Source organism: Lacerta agilis, chromosome 15 (genome assembly GCF_009819535.1).
Source record: "Lacerta agilis isolate rLacAgi1 chromosome 15, rLacAgi1.pri, whole genome shotgun sequence".
NCBI classification, from domain to species: Eukaryota; Metazoa; Chordata; class Lepidosauria; order Squamata; family Lacertidae; genus Lacerta; species Lacerta agilis.
The window spans coordinates 22,475,217-22,496,305 of NC_046326.1; the positions used below are offsets into that span (position 1 = coordinate 22,475,217).

A 21,089-nucleotide genomic window follows, 5' to 3' on the forward strand; every position below is an offset into this window, starting at 1 on the left:
TTAATTTGTGTCTGGGGAAGAATATGTCTTTTTATACACAGTAGCATTGTTACTTGAGACAAAAGTCTTCTGATTCAAGCTTTAAAGGTAAAGGTAAAGGGACCCCTGACCATTAGGTCCAGTCGTGTCCGACTCTGGGGTTGCGGCGCTCATCTCGCTTTACTGGCCAAGGGAGCCGGCATACAGCTTCCGGGTCATGTGGCCAGCATGACAAAGCCGCTTCTGGCGAACCAGAGCAGCACACGAAAACGTTTATCTTTCCACCAGAGCAGTACCTATTTATCTACTTGCACTTTGACATGCTTTCGAACAGCTAGGTGGGCAGGAGCAGGGACCGAGCAAGGGGTGGTCACCCCATTGCAGGGATTCGAACTGCCGACCTTCTGATCAGCAAGCCCTAGGCTCTGTGGTTTAACCCACAGCGCCACCTGTGATTCAAGCTTTAGCCTAGGCTTTTAGAGGTAAAAAAAAATGCCTTGTATGACAACAGATGTATTTAATCTTTTCACTTGAGATATTTATTTATACTCCATCTTTTTCCCTGATGGGATTCAAGGTGGCTTACAGATAAAAGAAGAACTATAAACATTTTTTAAAATCTGTCGTCCAATGTGGGAGCTCTTTTAAAATATAGAATGGCTGGTTTGCCAAGCAGGCTCCTTGTATGGTTTTAAAATGTGTAGTGCTAAGTAATCGATGTTAACTAGTTTTGCTATCTCGGCATGACCAAAGGTGTGGCTGGTGTTTCCCAGTTTGCATTGTAACAAAAGCCTGTTCATATGACTCTGAAGTCTCATATTGTTCTGAGCCAACTTTATATATTAGCATACATGCAGCGGCGAACAAAGGCTAACTGACACCCAGGATGGGGCAAACTGCCGGCTGCACATGCATTGTGCCGCTATGCATGATGCATGTCTGGCATTGCTATGTAGGGCACATGTGCAGCATTGCTACGTACAGTGCATGCGTGTGACACCGTGCATGCGTTGTACGTAGCGGTTTGCGGCTACAGCTGCGAACGGAGGATCCCGCCACATGTGCCTGCGGAAGCGCAATGGCTGCTCACGCTGCCATGCCCGGGGTGGCGAGGCAAGCACCCTGTGGGGTGCTGCCTTGTCACCCCCCCCCCCCGACATGGCATCTGGGGCACACCGCCCCCCCTTGCGACACCACTGCATACATGAGGGCAGAGTTATTTTTCAAGAAAAAGGGGTGCCTGAGCTCACCATGAACTTCTCCCATATTCTCTTAGAATGGCAATGACGCCCACCTGTGAGGTGCTAGAGCTGAGCTCCAATGAGCTCCAGCTGAAAAAAGCCCTGGGTGAGGGCAAGGTTGTTTTATTCCTTTAATCACAGAATCTATGTGGGGATAGTGTGAACTAAGGAACTTTGAATTTCAGGGGATAGACATACCACTTTTGGTTCAGCATCGGAATTCTTTAGCAGCCATTCTATGTCTAGGCTTGTTTGCCCCAGGCGGTACAGTCGATGGTGGCAGGGCAGAGTAATGTTTGCTTCGGCCACTTTCTTAAATTCTATCTGAGCCCATGACAGCCAAGTGGAACAGGATGCTGAAAGAGAAAGATCAAGTCAGATGCTTCCAGTAATCCTAGACCAATAAATTGCTGCCTTGGCATTTCATGTCATGTTCCAGTGAGAGTTGTGTTTGGTGGGGTAAGCTGCTTTGAATTGATCAAGAAGACCAGATATGAATATTTAAATCAATTTTATTCCTATTAACATATGCAACTGAAATGGAGAGGGAGCGAGTGACTTGCCAAGATGATGATGCTACACTGAGGTGGAATCTGAATACATCCATCACTCTGTCAAGAGGCTCATAGTGACTTTTACGTATCATCTTTGTATTATCATGGGATTCTGGGGGTCTTGTTCTGTGTTGCAGATCTGTTGCTCTTTTAGGCATGTCACAAGTGCAGCCTCACTAAAACAGAGTTTGGTTATCTCTTGCTTTACAAAATAGAAGTTAATTTGTATTTATTTGAGATGAGCTGGCTGGTGGATTATTGACTGGTTTACTGCTAATCTAGATACTGTTTACATACTCTTTTTAAAAAATAATAATAATATTATGCTGATACTGGTAAACACCAATGGTAAAAACCAGTGTTGCCATGTGCACCAAACAGATGGTAAACATAGAATTCTTTTAACTGTTGGAGTTGATAAAAGGAACATAAGAAGCTGCCGTATACAGAGTCAGACCTTGGTTGATTTATTTCTGCACTGTCTATACCAACTAGCAGTGGTTTCAGGCAGGGGTGTTTCCTAGGCCTATCTGGAGAAGCCATGGATTGAAACGGGGACTTTTTGCATGCAAAGCAAGTTGCTTTACCACTGAGCTGTGGCTCATAGTGTATAACAGTTGCTAAAATGGTGATAGGTTTGGTTGAGCCCAAAGGTATTTATAGTGAGTGGGTGTATGATTAGTATCTGAAAAAGTGTGCATGCACACGAAAGCCCATACCAAGAACAAACTTAGTTGGTCTCTAAGGTGCTACTGGAAGGATTTTTTTAAAAAAAATTTTTTATTTTGTTTTGACTATGGCAGACCAACATGGCTACCTACCTGTAACTGTATGATTAGTGTATGATTTAAAGCAGCAATCAAAACACTTAACTCGCTTTTCTTGAATAGTGAGTTGATTTTCAGCTGTTTGAGTACTGTGAGTATTCATCACAACAGTACTGGTTGTAGCGTCCCTCAAACTATAAAAGAACGTAGAGCTTGAACTACTGGTTTTTAGATTCACACACTCTTGGTCAAAGCCCTGCCCAGAGCAAGGGATTTAATTTATGTGGGCTGTGCGTAAAGAACCTGTCGCTGAATATAGGCAGGGCTAACCTGGCAGCGGTTGTCCTGGTTCTGTTGGCAGCATTTCCACCCATATTGTGTTGTCATGCATTGAAGGGCGGTGAAATGCCATGGATGCCAATTCCCTCTCCTCAAACTCCATCCATTGGCTTATGCTACTTTGTGGTGGGATTAGGAACAAAATGTTATGACTTGTGATTGATAAAGCTTTTACTTACAGTTTGCTAATAAGAAAAATATTATTTTTAACTTAAAACCCTCCTAACTAAAGGAAACCAAGTACAGTAGTCAATTGCAAGATTGTATACAGCTGACAATGCTATATTGACGCTTCCAGAGTTGGCCGCTAGAGGGACTCAGATACGTATGTGAATTTTTGGCTGAGAAAGTAATGTAGACAAAAAATATATATATGGAGAGTCTTTGTTTTTATGGTGTGTGCTGTTTTTGAAAAGGTCATTTTTTTAATTTAAAAAGGGAGAGAAGACACCCTAGTGACAGCTTGTTTTAATTGTTGTTTTTTCAGTTGACCATCTTTAGACCAGCCAGAAAAGAGAAGCAACAGAAAACTAATAATAAAATGTCATCCCAGTTCAATTTGTATTATTTTACTGTAAAATGTTGGTGTGTTCATGATGAGAAAATTCATTTGTGCTTGCATTTCAAAAAGCTGTTTGGCTTTATCTAGTTCTTGGCTCTGGCTAGTGTTATATATAAAAAATACGCCTCTAATTCCCTTATGGGGTATCCAGAGCCTGCATAGAGTCCCTCAGGAGATTTCTGTCAGTTGGAGAGAAAGCAGAGGCCAAGCAGAGTATATTGAAAGGAAAGCGGCTAGTAAGCCTGATCTTTATTAAAGGAAATAAACTGTTGTAACAGGGTCCCCACTCACCACACACAGGAGGGAGGAGAACCCCGAACAATGGTGCACAAGCCCCTATAAAGACTTTTGAAATTGCCCACCCTGTAGCCCAAGACCAGCCACAAAACACCATACATATATCACAGCAGGAGGAGGTCTCCAGCAGAAATTTGAGTGTGTTGCTTCTTTCCTGTCTGCCAGGATACCTGATTATGCCTTACTTGATTGCATTTTCTGGGTTGCCTGGCCATTCCTTTGAGATGGTAAATACTTTAGTTCCTGAATCTCTTACGCATATTGATAGTTTGCTCAGCTTAACAGATACTTGCCAGATACAATTGGAAAGCTTTTCCCATTTCCTTCCTTCTTGCAGAGAAATATTTGAGGACAATTTGGGAGAGTCAAAATGGCTTCAGGATTGTTCTCCCGTACTATTTTAGACATGTGGTTTATATACTTATGTATGTGTTTGCCTTGTACATTTATGAACATTTATTCCATATTTGAGACCTTAGAATTCTTATAACACTAGTTTGAGGTAACAGGAACAATGAGAGTGGCACACACACACACATATTCTTGCATTCACCTTTTCAGAACAAATCCTAGCCTCCCAGGTATGTAAAAAATTTCTGCTGAATTCACTGTTGGCAAAGTAGCAACAAAGACCTTAGTCATGTATACACATTATATTTTAATAAAAAAGGCAAGAAAATGACCCTTAGAAACATTAAGCCAATGATAGGGTGATAGGATTACATTCAAAATGTTCAGGCCTTGCATGTTACCATTTTTTCTTGTGTGTCAGAATGCACATTAGGATTACGTATTTGAAAATAAATCACCATGATTTAACACGGGAGTCCCTTAAGTGAGAATCTAATATTCTGGGAGGAGAAAGAACACTGTTGCTTTGAACTATCACAATTTTCTATTCCCACCCCAAACTTGTACATTTTGCATACTATGCTGGGTATATCGTAAATTGAAATGCAATCCCTTGAAAGTACACATATCTACACCGAATTTGTTCATGGGCATGCATGTTTTTGTTTTTCAAAAATACTGCGAGAAGTTTTACTGAATCGGTGAAACTGTATGAAAACAGCATTCCATTTTTGCACACAACACAGTACATCAATATGCATATTGATGTACCGGTATATGTTCCCCCTCTCCCCAGTTATAGCTAACACTTCTGGTAGTTAAACAGCCCAGGAACCAGGTCCATATTCCCCACTGAGCTGGACCTTGTCATCGCATTTTGAAATCAAAGCATATGGCAGTGAATGTGCTCAGATTTGGCTTCATGAATAGCATTGAAGTGGAGAAAATTAAAACGAATGGTATGGATAAAATAGTCATTTTTAAAAGTACTTTGTGTTTCTAAGAGTTGTACCACAAGAGGGCAGAATTAACCCAAAGGCCATGGGCGTTGGAGCTTGTTATCTCTCTCCCTCTCCCCCCCCCCTTTCTTGACCATGTGTGATAATTCATAATCTAGTGTATATGTGTTCTCAGAATTCAATCCGGTCAGTGCACACACACGCACACACACACACACACACAAATGTATGTGAGTTTCTATTTGTAAGCTACATTTATAATTTGGTAAACCTAAAATCTGGGGAAGAAATAGCATGTATTTTTGTATTTAGTGTCAGTGATTCTGAATAAAGTGCTACCTAACTTAAGACCTGAAAATCTAATGGCAAGGAACTTTCAGATTTCTCAAAATAGTTTGGGGGAGCCTAACCATCAAATTATAAGGGACGTGGGTGGTGCTGTGGTCTAAACCACTGAGCCTAGGGCTTGCCAATCAGAAGGTCAGCGGTTTGAATCCCCGCGACGGGGTGAGCTCCCGTTGCTCAGTCCCTGCTCCTGCCAACCTAGCAGTTCAAAAGCACGTCAAAGTGCAAGTAGATAAATAGGTACCGCTCCGGTGGGAAGGTAAATGGCATTTCCGTGCACTGCTCTGGTTCGCCAAAAGCGGCTTAGCTATGCTGGCCACATGACCTGGAAGCTGTATGCCGGCTCCCTCGGCCAGTAAAGTGAGATGAGCGCCGCAACCCCAGAGTCGTCTGCGACTGGACCTAACGGCCAGGGGTCCCTTTACCTTTAACCATCTAACTGTTCCTGTTCTCTAAGGCTGTATTTAAAGACTTCGAATAATTGAGCCTACAGTTTATGCTTGAAAGGGTTAACTAAGAAGGCACGGAGGTAGGAGATAAAATGGATTGTGATACACACTGCAAGTGTTTCTTCACTATGCAATTTGGATTCACCTTTGAATCCTAGGCATCTTGAAAATCCTTTTCATCTACAGGGAGTTTGATTCCATAGAATCCTATGTGAAATAACTGGAGGTGGCCTTTTAAAGAGGCAGTGTTTTCATGTAAGCAGTTGGTATTGTATGGTGTTCACGTCTGTCCTTGCATCCATTGAAAAACTCAGTTTTAAGCAATTTTGTAATGGAGTGTTCATCACACGTAAGAAATACATGTTTATTCTTCAGCTTGTGTCATGAGGAACTTCAAAAGTATCTAAAACTGGAAATGTAAAAAATGGACTCTAGTGAAGGGTGATGGTGGAGAAAGATGGAGTTTAGAAGCTTTTTTTATTTTTTACTTCTCTTTTTTGATAACAATAGTTATTAATTTGTTAAAGATGGATAAAGAGAGACATTGACAGGCTGCTGTACAGCCATAGAAGAAATTGATGTTTGATTCCCAGATTAGCAAAACACTGCATATGCTCAGGAAATGCTTTTCCTTGAAATGCTTCTCCTTTTGGGTCTTGCTTCTGCATTGGTCCTGATGCTATCCTATCAACTATATTTTTATTAGATCAAGTGATAGCTTAACAACTCTCCTGCTGCTTCCTTGTGATGAATTTTCACTGCCATGTTATAATGCCTACAAACACCATGGGCTGTGACAAGAATAAAATATTGTGTAGATCAGAGGTCTCCAAACTAAGGCCTGCGGGCTGGATATGGCCCGAGGGACTCATTTATCCAGCCCATGGTGACTGCCGCCGCCCGCTGCTGCCACCCGCTCTTACCGGCACGGCACGGCACGGCTGCCCACTTTTAGGTCAGAGGAGCACCAGAAATAGCTTGTGCGCATACGCAAGCGTTATTTCCGGTGCACATCCGGGTCGGAGGAGGCCCGTGCACATGCACACAATCTGTTTCCGGTGCTCCTGGAACCCGAAAATGTGCCGGAAAGAGCGTGTGCGCACACGTATGGGCGCACACTCCCCCACCCTGTGGCCCGCCGCCCAATCAGCTCTGGAGACACCGGCCCGAGATGCTGTAAGTTTGCTGACCCCTGGTGTAGATTAACCTGGAGAATTTTTTTTAAAGGAGTTCTATGAATCTAATTCTATACCAAGTAAGTTCCACTTACCCATTGAAATTAATGAACCTAAGTTAACCATGCTCATTAATTTTAATAGGACTACTAAGTATAACTAACATGGGCTGCAATTCTGTTTGCAGGCTTCCTGTTATCCTTAATAACTTCAAATGTTGAGAGCCGATGTGCAAGTGGTGCCTTTTTGCAGATTTTTTCCTTGCAGAGGAGGAGAAAGTTGGAAATGACTTGGAACATTCTGTGGGATAATCACTCAGTTATGCCCAGATGATGTACATACTGGGACATCTGCTCTTTGTATTCTTTGGCTAGCAATGGAAGAGAGGCTATAGGTCACCTTCTCTCGAGAGTGTGAGCACTCAGAATAAGTGAGACCCGGCCCCGCATGCATGATGCTTGCAGCCTGCTTCTCTAGTCTGATCTGTGGTTTCAGGAATTTGGTAGAGAGTCAGAAGTGTCTGGTTAAAAAAAATATTTTATTGCAGTCAGCTCCCAGAGGGAGCAGCTAGCTAGGCTCAAAACAAAGAGGACAGGGAGGCCACAGTGCCTGAGAGGCCCTGCCTAATTTGAACCACATGCGCTTGAAGTTTCAAGCGAGACAAAAGATAAAACGAAAGTAAATTTCTTTGCTCTTTTAAGCATTGTGAGGCGTTTGAGGTCTGAAGCTAAAGAAATTAGTAAGGATCAAATCAAACTATAAAGAACAAATTGTTGGTTTAAAGATTAAATACCTCCCCCCTCCCACACACACATACCAATTAGAAACAGTTATAAGGTGGAAATGTGATGGGTAACTGTGCAGAGATATATATATATAGCTGTCGAATCATGGGTGGTGGTCAGCAGCTGTGTAGGTGGGGGTGTGACCATTATTTTCCTGGCTCCTTCACAAAAGTTGCTGTACTAGCACAGAATTTACAATGAAATTTTGAGAGATTATTAAAGTGGAATTGCTGGCGGAAAAGAGGGGTTGGAGATTGCTGCTGTTCTGTTTTTGGCAGAATGCCATAAATAAAAGGATATATTACCTTTAAATGTGGCTGAACAGCTATCATAATCAAGCTTCTTGTGGGGTAGAAGCAGAAGAAAGCATTATGTGTAAGGCCAGCCTACTTGAGAAATCACACTGAAAATTGGAAAGAGTTTTGGAATGACAACTGTTTTTTCTTCGTATTTTATGTCAATATGTATTGCTAGTAAAATATGAGAAATCTAATAACCTGGCGATCAACAGCTGATAATGTCTGCTTTGAGCAATGTCTTCCAGTTTTAACTGTTTACAAAATATTTATCCTATGAGCATTGCAAAGTTTTTTGTTCCCTGTTGCCTGACAGGCTAGGTGCCCTCTCAACAGACAAAACAGTTCCCCCCCCCTGATTATTGTAACATACCAAACAAAAGGTAAATTATAGCCTCTGATGTGCAGATCTTCACAGACAACTTGACAGTACTGTACAAGAAAATTGTCTGCAGTTATTATAGCTGCAGCTGGAGACAGGAATACCTGAGGCATTTATCCAATTTGTTTCAGTTGCAGGTACAAACTCCTAGGGAAGGGAAGAGAGATGGAGGGCAGATGGGTGCATGTACTTGCTTGTCAGATGTTCAGGTTAAGATTAACAGAAAGCCCAATATATTTGGGTTGCTAAACCTTGCCCTGGATCTGAATATTGCACATATCAAACCTAATAATGCTGGTTGAAGGGAGACTGTGACGAATGGCTAAATGGGAAAGAATATTAAGAATAAAGAGCTGGACCATAAAGAAGGCTGATCGCCGAAGAATTGATGCTTTTGAATTATGGTGCTGGAGGAGACTCTTGAGAGTCCCATGGACTGCAAGAAGATCAAACCTATCCATTCTCAAAGAAATCAGCCCTGAGTGCTCACTAGAAGGACAGATCCTGAAGTTGAGGCTCCAGTACTTTGGCCACCTCATGAGAAGAGAAGACTCCCTAGAAAAGACCCTGATGTTGGGAAAGATGGAGGGCACAAGGAGAAGGGGACGACAGAGGATGAGATGGTTGGACAGTGTTCTCGAAGCTACTAACATGAGTTTGGCCAAACTGCGAGAGGCAGTGAAGGATAGGCGTGCCTGGCGTGCTCTGGTCCATGGGGTCATGAAGAGTCGGACACGACTGAACGACTGAACAACAATTAAGAATAGGCTGAGGGGTAAACCCTACACATATCTGGAGTAGAGTCCCTAAGACGTTTCGATGGTGTCTTGTATGCCTCCTTCCAGCAACTCTTGCAGCCAAGCTGGTGCTAGATGTATTGCTCTGCTTTCCTTTGGACCCATCAGCGAGGGGCTTGCCATCTGGGCAGCCCAGGACCTTCATACTTATACACACTGCCCAGGATTTTACCACGGAGAGATCACTTTGGTGCTGCTAATGCAACAAAGACAATGCAGTAGGCAGCAGATATGAGTTACTGGTCTGTGCAGCCACAGCAGGCATTGATTCTCCAGGGTTTGACTTCACTCCCAGAAGCGCACTCCATTGTCTTTTGAGACAGATCGATGCAAACAGCAATATACATGTACAGTATATTCTGCATCATCATCACCATCATGATCTGGGATTGTGAATGATCTTAACAGTGATTTTGTCTGCTAAGGAAGGATCAAATTAGCTCTTAGTTGAATCAACTGCTGGTTCAAGTCCCTAAGCCAGAAAATTAAACTTTTACCTATTGTATGACAAATACATAACTCTCCCACAAGGATGCCCTGAGCCACCTATCTTATAATTGTTGGACTATGTACTCCAGTACTTGGGCCACCTCATGAGAAGAGAAGACTCCCTGGAAAAGACCCTGATGTTGGGAAAGATGGAGGGGACAAGGAGAAGGGGACGACAGAGGATGAGGTGGTTGGACAGTGTTCTCGAAGCGACTGGCATGAGTTTGGCCAAACTGCAGGAGGCAGTGGAGGATAGGGGTGCCTGGTGTGCTCTGGTCCATGGGGTCACGAAGAGTCGGACATGACTGAACAACTGAACAACAACATGTAAACATGATTAGATTTAATTATAATTTGTCCTTCTGTAGGCCATCCTAAGATTGTCACCATTCTGCACAACAGAAGGCAAAGATCTACAAATGACAAGAAGCCTCAGCATGCATGCAGAAGGTTTCTTACTTATTGCTATTTAATACTTTCAGACATGTGTACCTCATGGCAAGGTACTTGTCCAACAACGTTTCTGGTTCCAGTGACATTATACACTTGCTTGTATCAGCTGTTCAGGTGTCCTCTAGATATAATAGTACTAGTATGACATCTGAACACCAAACATTTCTTGTATAGCAGTAGAAAAGTAAAGAGGGGGGAATAGGTGTTCAGAAGCACATGTCGCTAAGAGTTTACCACACAGCAAAAGGCAACATGAGGCAAGATGTGGATATTTCCAAGACCAATGTCTGTGCAACATAACACTAGCAAAAAGTGTGATGCAGAAGCCAGCAGATGCTGTTGCCCCTCAGAGACATAACAGTATGTAAAGTTTGTGCGTAGAGGCAAGTGAGGATACACATGCCGTTCTGTTGCTGAGTGTTGGCATTTATCCCTTCTATTCAGCTGCGTTTTGAGAAATCTTGTTCATACACCAATGGTGCATGTAAGATCAAAAAGTTACATTTATTCCAAGACAGCTACCCACTTCTTGACATAGAGCTTAGCACCTTTATGTTGAGCTGACTGTAAGTGGCCAATTCTAGAGAAAATACATTAGGACTGTAATGGCTAATAAGTCATCAAACAGATTGTTGCCGTCAGAGACCCAAATCTCTGAAGGAGAGATGAAGGGGCCAGCTGTAAATCCGGGGAGAAGATCCTTCCCCCTATGAATGTTATTTGTAAAATCAGACTGCTGAAGTTCCTTGACAGTGTAGTAAGATCAGCATCAGCAGCTGGAACTTTATTGTCTTTTAACTTCCTTTTTGCTATAATTTCTTTAAGTCTAGAGTATTTCTTTCATACTGTTGAATTTATTCTGTGTTTTGTTGAATTGTTGATTTTGTCCTGTTTGAATTTATTTATATCTTTTGCAAACTGGCTCCAGGTCCAGGTCCAGTTGGTAGTTTCCATGACATTTGCAGTGATCTTCTTTGAAAGGGGAAGATCTTAATATTTTTTTTTAAGTCATCAGAATTAATTTCTAGACGAGTCATATTTATATCGAGACATTTGACGATAAAATGATAATGCCAGATATAAACCTTGCCAAATTCTAACAGAGTGATTTGGCATTTAGGAAAAAGCTTTATTTCTAAACACATGCACGGATCTTAAGAAGTAACCTTGGTGTACCTCCCATCACAATCAATGAAAGTCACTTTTTAGGTACAAGCTTCATTCCCTGTTAGCCATTTTCAAGTTAACCGTAGTGAAGTGCTCAGTTATGTTCCAATACTTGCTCATAACAGGATATGACAGTTCAAGTACCCACTACAAGTGTTGCTAATATGAGACAAAAATGAATGCCTAATGTTCTGTGTCACTTTTCATATTCCCACCTATTCCAAAACATGCATGGATGACCACAGATTTCCTCTGGGCAAAAATATGAATGACAACAACAGCCACTCCCCCATGTCCCTTATCGTGTAGACTGGAGAATGTGAATCTGTACCATTAAGATATTTTTGTTTGGTACAGCTTCAGTAAGCATGGATTTATATATTGCTTACTTTCACCCTTGTGGTGTGCGTATCTATGAATGTTTGCTCATGCAAAAGTCACCTAGCATAAAAAGTATTGTGGGATTCTCAGTAACTCCAGACAGTTCATTCCAAAGTTCTTCCTAGCCTATCCAAACCAGAAAGAGAAGTACCGTATATTTCAGGTTCTCCAAGATGAATATGTTTGTCACTGAAGGGCGACTGGGGTGGGGTGGTTTTTTCTAAGTGTCTCCAGTATGCTTTTTTCACCACAGATATTCTGTGTCAGTGGTTCCACTAAACTGATATCTTTGAAGCAGTGGTAAATCAGGTGTTCAGGAGCTAGGCCACGGTGAGTCTTCTTAACCATCTAATCTACATATCGTACCAGAAGGCATTTTGCTGGGATCAGAGGGTAACTCCTCTGTATACACAGAAAACAAGTAATATCACGTATCCTAGGCTGAGGCTCTCCTCAGGCATATATAGTAATAAATTGATTAGATTATCATGTCTCTGAGCTATGCTGGTGTCTATTATATTCACATTCCTCATAACACTGCTTTTCCTTCTGAAGTGAACCTGCTTATTGCTGCCTTATTTTCAACAGCCCCACCCCTGCCTAGTTTTTATAGGTTTTGTCCCCAGTCACTATTTTTCCTCATTCTATTTGTGTGTCTACGCATACACACACACACAGAGAGAGAGAGAGAGAGAGAGAGAGAGAGAGAGAGAGCGCCTCTGGTGTTTTCTCCTCTAGCTAAGGCCAAAGAGCCTAGGGATGTTGTCTGAGGAAAGCCCTGAACAAGAATAAACTTCTACTGTATCCCAACAAGCATTCCTGTGACCTTTGCAGCTTCCATTGGGCACTTGTCCCAGTTTCAGAGTGAAGATGCCCTAGGTCTGGCTGAAGCTACAAAGACCTTTGCATAAGCAACCATCTTGCTATCAGTGACCTGAACAGAAAGATGCTTCAGCTGAGAGCTATGAGATGTCATTGAGCTTGGGTGAGTGAGTGAGCATAATGTTTCTAACATGCTGAACCAGAACAAATGTTGCTTCACGTGGGCTGCTGCAGAGCATATCTACTAATTAGATGTGAAAAGGCCAGCCATGTTACCAAGGAGCACATTCTATGAAGGTCAGAGGAAGTATATGTACCTTAGCCTAGGAAAAAGGGGTAGAGGGGTAGTTTTCATTTGTGCCTAGGGAGCCCACTATTGCAAGAAGTTCTTTGGAGTTACAACACCTCTTACCATAGTTGCGGATGGATTGTGGATCAGGTTTTCAGGATTCCCCCCACCCCAAAAACAGCTGATATGCACACAAATAACACCAGCAGAATGTTTTTAGAAGTTCAATTTGATACAATGTTAGTTAGATTGGCCCTCTTTCATTTGTACAGTACTTGATAAAGATTCTTGGAGGCCTCAAAACGAACTTCATAGTTAGCTTTAAAAAAACTCTTCTTGAATGGGGAGGAAAGGAAATGCTCCATTTTGAAATCATCTTAAACTTTAATTTGATGAACTGACAAAATGGCGAAACACTGACATTAATGAGCATTTTTGCAAAGGTATCGTATGCATACATTATGTGATTTTTTTGGGGGGGGGGAGAGAGAAATGAGTAGTTTTGAAACAAGTGCCTGCCTTATTCATTGTAACTTCAGTGCAAACATTTAAATCAACTCATTTTGTCTCATTGGTGACTCTTCTTTTCGTAGCACATAGAACAGTGACTCTCAGCCTCAGGGAACAACAGTTCTCTACAGTGAGGGGGGGGGGACAACAAAGAACAGCAGACAGAGGTTGCACAAAGGTAGCTCTCAAAATTGGCGAAAACAGTCTAACTTTACTAATGCTTATGATTTTTTTTTTCTGTGGCATTCACCTCCCCAAGATGAGCTCTCTTGGTAAGTGGTGATTGTTTTGATAAATCATACAGTGATATATCCTGTTTGGATTAATGCAAAAGCAAATACACATGTGAAATTGAGAACAGTATTTGATGGTATTAGAAAAATAAAGACCATATTTTTTTTGCATCTGAGAAAACAAAGCTAATTTGAGATCTTGTTTTATTTGTACCACCTGTGTTCCTAGCTAATGTAGGATAGAATGGGACAGAGAAACCTAATCATTTGTAGGCTTAGAGGTGAGTTTAAGCCAAATGCGTAGTAATTCTCAGGTACCTTAATGCTAGTTGCATATATAACAAGAGTATTTAGATTTAAGCTGATACCTATTCACTCAGGGGTGGAGGAAGCCTCGGGGCATCCTGATGCGTGCGTCGTGACGTCACGACGTATGTCGAGATGGACTGCGCATGTGTGGAAATGCCACGCATGCACAGTCCATCCGGGCGGGTCCTGCTGCTCCCGTGGCGACCGAGCGAGCCGCCGAGCGAGTGGTGGCTCGTGGGGCTGCCCCATCTGTCCGTAAAGCAACATGGGCGGGGTGCCGGGCAGCGGGGCTCGGCTTGGGGAGTGGCGGGAGGGGCCGCCGAGCGTCACCCCCTCCCCTGGAACACGGGGCGCCCCGCCCCCATTGCCCCTCCCTTGCTACGCCACTACATTCACTAGAGTCATTCACTAGACAAGGCAGAGTGCACTGTTGGGCAAGAATCAAGTATCCAAGTCCGAGATTTTAAGTCAGGAGATCTGAGATGTGTCAGGATGCAAAAAAGATTAGGCAAGCAGTGTTAATGCTGAATAAGATGTTCAGAGTTTGGGTCCTTATATTGACAGAATGAACCTTGGATATCTATTTTAGTATTCCATTTAGTGTTCCATTTCTTGCTGGAGCTTTCTATAGTCTGGCATAGCATATAGGAATGGGAGGTGGACACAGTATGGCTGTAGTCTTGACTGGTTATCTATAATTCCAAATACTTTTCTGCTCTTTGCGTGAAGCTCCTGCTGAGCACCAGAATTCACAGGTAGAAGGCATTTAAATCTTGTTTATCTTAAGCTTCCTTTGTGAAATGCAAATCCAAAATTAATGTGTTTTCTCTTTGTTCGTTAATTAGCCAACCGGGTTAGGGACACAGCATATATGCCTGGTGACAGAGCCAACCCACAGTTTCATCTTGCAGATCCTAAGGCCAATCAGTTATCCCTTGGCAAAGGTTTGCTAAAACCACCCGACGTGCATTTTATACTATTAAAAAAGAAACAATCTCATGGTTGGCACATTCCCGCTAAATATGAATTTATTTGGCAACATTCGTGTTTGTTAGAAATATGAACCTTTTACCTTTTTCCCCGCTATGGAATATATTTTACACCACTCGTTCATTTTTAAGCTATCTATGAATTATTACAACTATTATTTTATTATCCTGTAATTTTATTCTTCCTGCTTTTGTGACTGCTTTTATTATTACTTTTTTGTTGCTTGTTTGAAAAAAAAAATAATTAAAAGGAAAAGAAGGAAACTTCTAGCTGCTATCAGTCTGATATTCCAATGCGCTGTTTACAGCTATTTGTGAAGCAGATATCACAGTTCTGCTGTGGCTTAAGGAGTAGCACAGCATTTAGCTTAAAGAGAGATTCATTGGATATAGACTGCTTCCAGACTTCACATTTGCTCTCGTGATGTTGCCAATACCCTGGGAATAAAAGTGTAATGCCTGCAAAGTACTGCAGCCATTCTGTCATCAATATTTTTGGTATGCTTCCCAAAATCAGATTTTCAAGTTCTTCCATGTTATTTCTTATTCTCGTATCTGACGCTGGAAATGGATGATGTAGCGAACATCTGTAAATATATTTCCCCACAACTTCCAGTACCAGTCTTCAAAGCGATTGTGGGCCGTGAAGGTAGAAAGACCTGTTTACATGGCTAGGCATTATCAGATAGAATCTCAGGCATGTCCAACAGGTAGATCGTGATCTACTGGTAGATCACTGGACGTCTGCAGTAGATCACTGGTAGATCATTGGTTCCCCCCAAAGTAGCTGAACATCTGTGGCTCCCCTAAAAAAACCTCAACATTTTACCTACTCCCTGAAAAAACTCAACCACTTTGACACGAGCCCCCCCCCCATGGGTCTTCCTCCTTCCTAATAAAAGCTCAACAACTTTGACCTAAACCTCAAAACTGGGGGTAGATCACTACCAGTTTTTAACTCTGTGAGTAGGTCACAGTCTCTTGGGAGTTGGCCGCCCCTGAGATAGATGATATCAGTGAAGTGCAATTGAGAGCTATCCTAGGGTTTTTAGTTTGATGAAAGGCAGTTTAGAATTCCTATACATATATATGAGAAAGGGCAAACTCTCAGGAAGCCCATGGCTGACAACAGGGTTGTCTCAGATGTTTGTCTTCTTAAGTCTTTATACCTTCCTAGGTTTTGTTTCAGAATTACCCATTCTTCAGAATAGGGCATCTTGACTTTGCAGACACAGATCTGACCACGACCATTCCTGGATATTTAAGTATAGACTCCCTTGGTCAGCTTCCCGTTAAATCAGCTTCACCCCGCCTTGACCTGGGCAAAACTCCCTTGGTAAGCTGTTTCCTAAATAATGTCTGGTTTGAGTAGCATGCCCCTGTGGACCTACTGTCCTGAAAAGTCTATTGTGGCTTGTATTGGGTCCTGGTATTGTATGAGCTAGCCATATTTTTCTGGCTTTGTTTTTGTTTGGTTGTGCAAACAAATTATAGAGTTGGGTCAGACTGCTTTCCAATGATGCCACTGCAATGAGGAAACGAGGAAGTGTCATATGATGGAAGAAAAGGGGTCTATTTGATATTTTTAGCTACTACTGTTTTCTTGTGGTATTGAAACTGCTTAGGTGGTGGAACCAGCTCAGATGCAAGCCTGTAGGTAGCTTTGGGTTTTTGTAAGATACTTTATTTCTCTTAGCCAAATCCACATGTTCCTCAGAGAGCAGAAATGCACACAAAAATGGTTATACTGAAAATAAAGAAAAATATTGACTGAGCCAAGAACACTCACCTGTTAAACACAGGCTTGCACTATGATTCCTAGAAGTTAAATAGAACTGGGTCTGTTTGTGGCTGATTTAGGGCTGATTTTCCTCACACAAGCACGTAACCTAAGGTAATGTTTATACTCTCACAAAAACTTTTTTTAAAAAAGAAGAAAGGTATAAATAACTCTTCCATTTTTCAGTTTTGAAAACTGGAGGATTCACAGTGAGTGGGATGGAAATTTGAGCACCCATCTGCAAAAGGTGTGTTCAGAGAGATCTGTGGAGTTAATATGTGTTGGACTTCTTATTTAATGGCAATTCGAAGAAACTGTTGGGCCAGGAATGGAAATTCAGACACAGGTGCTTTCTCGAGGACATAATACAAATGCAGACAGGCAAACAAAAATGAAGCTTTCCTGCAGGAATGAGAATCTCTGTGAATAAAGGGAGGCACATGCCTCCCGCTAAGAGTGTGAGCTTCCATCGTTGTTAATGGTGGCTTTTTTGGTTTTATGTACGCTACAGTTTATATTGTAACATATTAAACAATTTGGTGGTGGTGAACTGTTTTGACATCAGTGGTTGGCTGAGTTCTGTTACAGAGAGGAACATGGTGGGCAGAAGAGGCGTCTTAGCCATTGAGGCTACTAGCACAAGGCGCCAGGGCGTCCATTATATTTTACTGTTTTCTTTCCTTACAGGAGTTATTCTAAACTGGTCAAAAATTTTAATTCTCCATAATGGTCTTTCAAATACTGTTTTAAATTTTTCTTTGTTCGATCTCTTATCTCACCTGTCAGCTTGTCCAATTCCACATGCACTGTCTCTCTTTGTCGGTAAGGTCTCCATTTTCCAGTTTGGGGCAACCAAGACTCTTGCTGCTGTGGTGGCATACATAAAGATTTTCTCAAAATCTCTTGGGATTTCATTCCCAATGATCCCTCAGAGCAGGGGTCAGCAAACTTTTTCAGTCCACTGTCCCTCAGATCTTATGGGGGAGCCGGACTATATTTTTTTTTTGGGGGGGGGCAAATCAACGAATTCCTATGCCCCACAAATAACCCAGAGATGCATTTTAAATAAAAGGACATATTCTACTCATGTAAAAACATGCTGATTCCCGGACCATCTGTGGGCCGGATTTAGAAGGCGATTGAGCTGGATCAGGCCCCCAGGCCTTAGTTTGCCTATCCATGCCTAAGAGGAATGCTTTGGACTTTTGGGGGAATAAGACTTTTTAAAATTTGTTATAAATTTCCTCCCAAAATTCCCACATCTTTTTGCATGTCCATCAAACATGATATGGGAGCCTACTGCGCCCAGACATGCAGGGTGTGCTGCCCAGCTGAGGAAAAGGGTGGCAATACTGCTGCAACTTTCCTTCCTCTCTCTGTCTCCCAAGTCAGACCTGACCCAGGAGGCTGGGTGTGAGGGAGCAGGCTGCACACACATGGCCCCGGGCACCCACTGTCCAGGGGGCCAAGCTCCACCTTGCCTTGTTTTTATGCTTCTTTCCTCCTGAAGACCGGATTGTGTCCGCAAAGGGAATTGTGGCATTATCAATGAAACAGGAACAAAATCCCATTGACATTTCTCATCAAAGTTCACTCTGTGAATTTAATCCGGCAATGTAACCTAAACTCTGCGGCTTTACAAAATACGTCCTCTATCTTGAAATTGGCTTACAGTATACAGAATACCTACACGTTCGTAGTGCCCCATTACAGGGAGAGAATCAAAAGTAGGAAAAAAAATGTGTAACAGACAAGAAGTACCGGTAAGGGAAAGACTAAATGTCTGAATGTGCTGAAGCTTGAACCCCGGAGTCTTAATAGATTCCGCCTCGAGCATGTATCAAACATAATTAATGTTAATGTCATAGCCATCTTAATGTCAATTACTTTTTAATGTCATCGCCTTCTCTTTGCTGGTGACAGCAATGTTGCACTGCTGGGAATAAACTCCACTCACTAATTTAGAAGTTATAACGAGAAAGATCTAGAGAAACGCATGGCTGGCTTATGGTTCTTTGCTGTAGCTTCCTGATCTACGAGGAAGCTATGAGTTCAATTGCATTTCAAAGGGCATTGATTATTAGAGCAAAATGTAAAGCAGTCCGTCTCCTGCAGTGAAGGGTTTAGGATTTCTGTTTTCTGAAACATGGTTTAGGTTGTACTAAATCTTTTGTAGTAGTCCTGCTGACTGCTGTTGAATTTCATTGGGACTTCTCCAGTGCAGTGGTACTTTGGGTTTAAGTACTTAATTCGTTCTGGAGGTCCGTTCTTAACCTGAAACTGAAGCACCACTTTAGCTAATGGGGCCTCCCGCTACTGCTGCGCCGCCTGAGCACAATTTCTGTTCTCATCCTGAAGCAAAGTTCTTAACCTGAAGCGTCTGTAACCTGAAGAGTATGTAACCTGAGGTACCACTGTACAAGGAAAATGTTGATGGCATGACAGGGATGGGAGAGGGAAGAGAAAAACTTGTCCACCACATTTGAACAGAAGCAATTTATTCTGATGCTCTTATGCTAGAGTTGTACAACAGGAAGCATGCGACATTCAAATAATTAAAAATAAAACTAATATTAAATAAAAATCATTAATTTTAAGGGAGGAATTCATTTTAGTGCTAAGGTGATTGTTTCATCAGTGCAAGCATTTCAGCTTGTCAAATGGAATAATCTCATCTCTCCCCTCCCCCCTCCCACTCTTCTGGTGGTTTTCCTAACCCCCTGGCCAATTTAGAGGGTGGAAGGAGAGGGCGGAAGCCCCTTGTGTGGGCTTCCTCTGGTGGGTCTGGTTGGTTGAATCTGACCTTGAAATAATATAGAAGTTCAAAATACTTTTCAGCTATGTGGGTTGTTTAACAGTTGTGCTACTTATGATTAATCAGGTCAGCTCCTGTGATGCTCATTTACATTTTCCAGCTATAAAACATTGTGGTGTAAGTGCTGTGGAAATGTAATATATCTGTTAACAGAAGCCTGTCTTCCAGAGCTGCAGGTCAGCTTCACACTAAGCATGAAATTCTAGGTTCTTTCAGCTGTCTTTGCTCCACTTTCCAAACATGAATACTTTCTTAGCTGAAGTGGTGCAAAGCACTGTAACTTTAACATGGACATGGAAAGGTCATGTGGCTAAAGACCTTGCGCATAGGGAGGCTTCCAAGAGGGTGGGAAGGAGAAACGCATGGCCAGTAGTGAAGACTTGTGCAATCATGCATATAACCAGCACAGGGAGAAATGAAGAATCCTACATGACTTGGAAGTTAAGTGTATTCAACCTAGGTTAGTCAAGGTTTTTTGGACTAAATTGGCTTTTGTACATTTTGTACAGACTGCGACCCACACACTTAGACAATTTTGAAGCCCAGCCAGTTGAAGAAGAAAAATATAAGGATTCTGCAAAATCTCAAGCCCACAAGGCCCCTAGAAACAAGAGCAGGGTCATCAAAATAAAGTCTTGACCTTCTGCTACATTTTTCCACAACCACGAGAGCTAGAAATGTATTTTATGTTCTTTAATAAGCAATTGCCACATTGATGTTGTGCCAGGTTTCAAATCTGAATTGGCCGCAGATCTTTTTGTTGTTCTGCGTACAGAATATCTTGTTCAGTGTCCAAAGCAGAATTATTTCTACCTCTTAAAAATTAGGCACTAGAGATTTCTTTGTATCCAAATACATCCTCAAAGTAGCCCCATGCTAAGGTAATGCTGTGGGCATGATCAGGGGTGAAACTAGGCTTTATTTCACTCTGGTCAAAGATCCAGTTTGGCACCCCTCATGTGCATTTCTGTACACACCAACACAGGCTGGGAGTCTCAACGGCGCCCCTCTGGAGGCTTAACCCGGGCACAAAAAAACCATCTAGCCCACCCTCAACCCTCACACCCCCCAACCCATAGCAATGGCATGATCCAAGCAAAGTCAAGCAGTTAGTGGATGTGGATTTAAGCAGGAGAGTAGGAGAGTTATACACATGATCAAATCGATGGGGCACAAAAATATTTAACTTTGGCTGGATCCTGTCGCATATAAATAACATCCCATTTTCCTACGAAGTACTTGAGGTGTTTGTCATTTAAGTGCACATACATACAACAGCTAACTGCCTTCTTTACACACTGTGCTTGGTTGACCTTTTATGGCCTCCTCTGCCAGTGGCAGGGAATGTCCTGATCTTGGCTCCTTTTGGATGGGGGGCAAGTTACATCATGGGCCATGCCTTAACTGTCACTGGCCATTAGGATCTGTGGCTCATTCAGAATTTTGAACAGTAAGAGGAGGAGCCCTTGCTTGCTACTTTATAAGCTGTGTGTAATTCTTCAAGCAAGCAGAGTTCTGCCCAGTGTGCCTTGCAATCTTGGGCTGTTTCCCATCTTGCCTCTTCGTCATTGCAG

General features: G+C 42.2%; 1 protein-coding gene across 1 annotated transcript in view; it reads right to left on the bottom strand.

Moving 5' to 3' along the window:
* CLMP (CXADR like membrane protein) overlaps nt 1-21,089 on the bottom strand; it is a 52,058-nt gene that overhangs the window by 7,193 nt on the left and 23,776 nt on the right. The window contains exon 2 of the mRNA XM_033171496.1: nt 1,419-1,576. Within this exon, the coding sequence (XP_033027387.1) occupies nt 1,419-1,576 (158 nt within the window). The remainder of the gene's footprint in view (nt 1-1,418; nt 1,577-21,089) is intronic.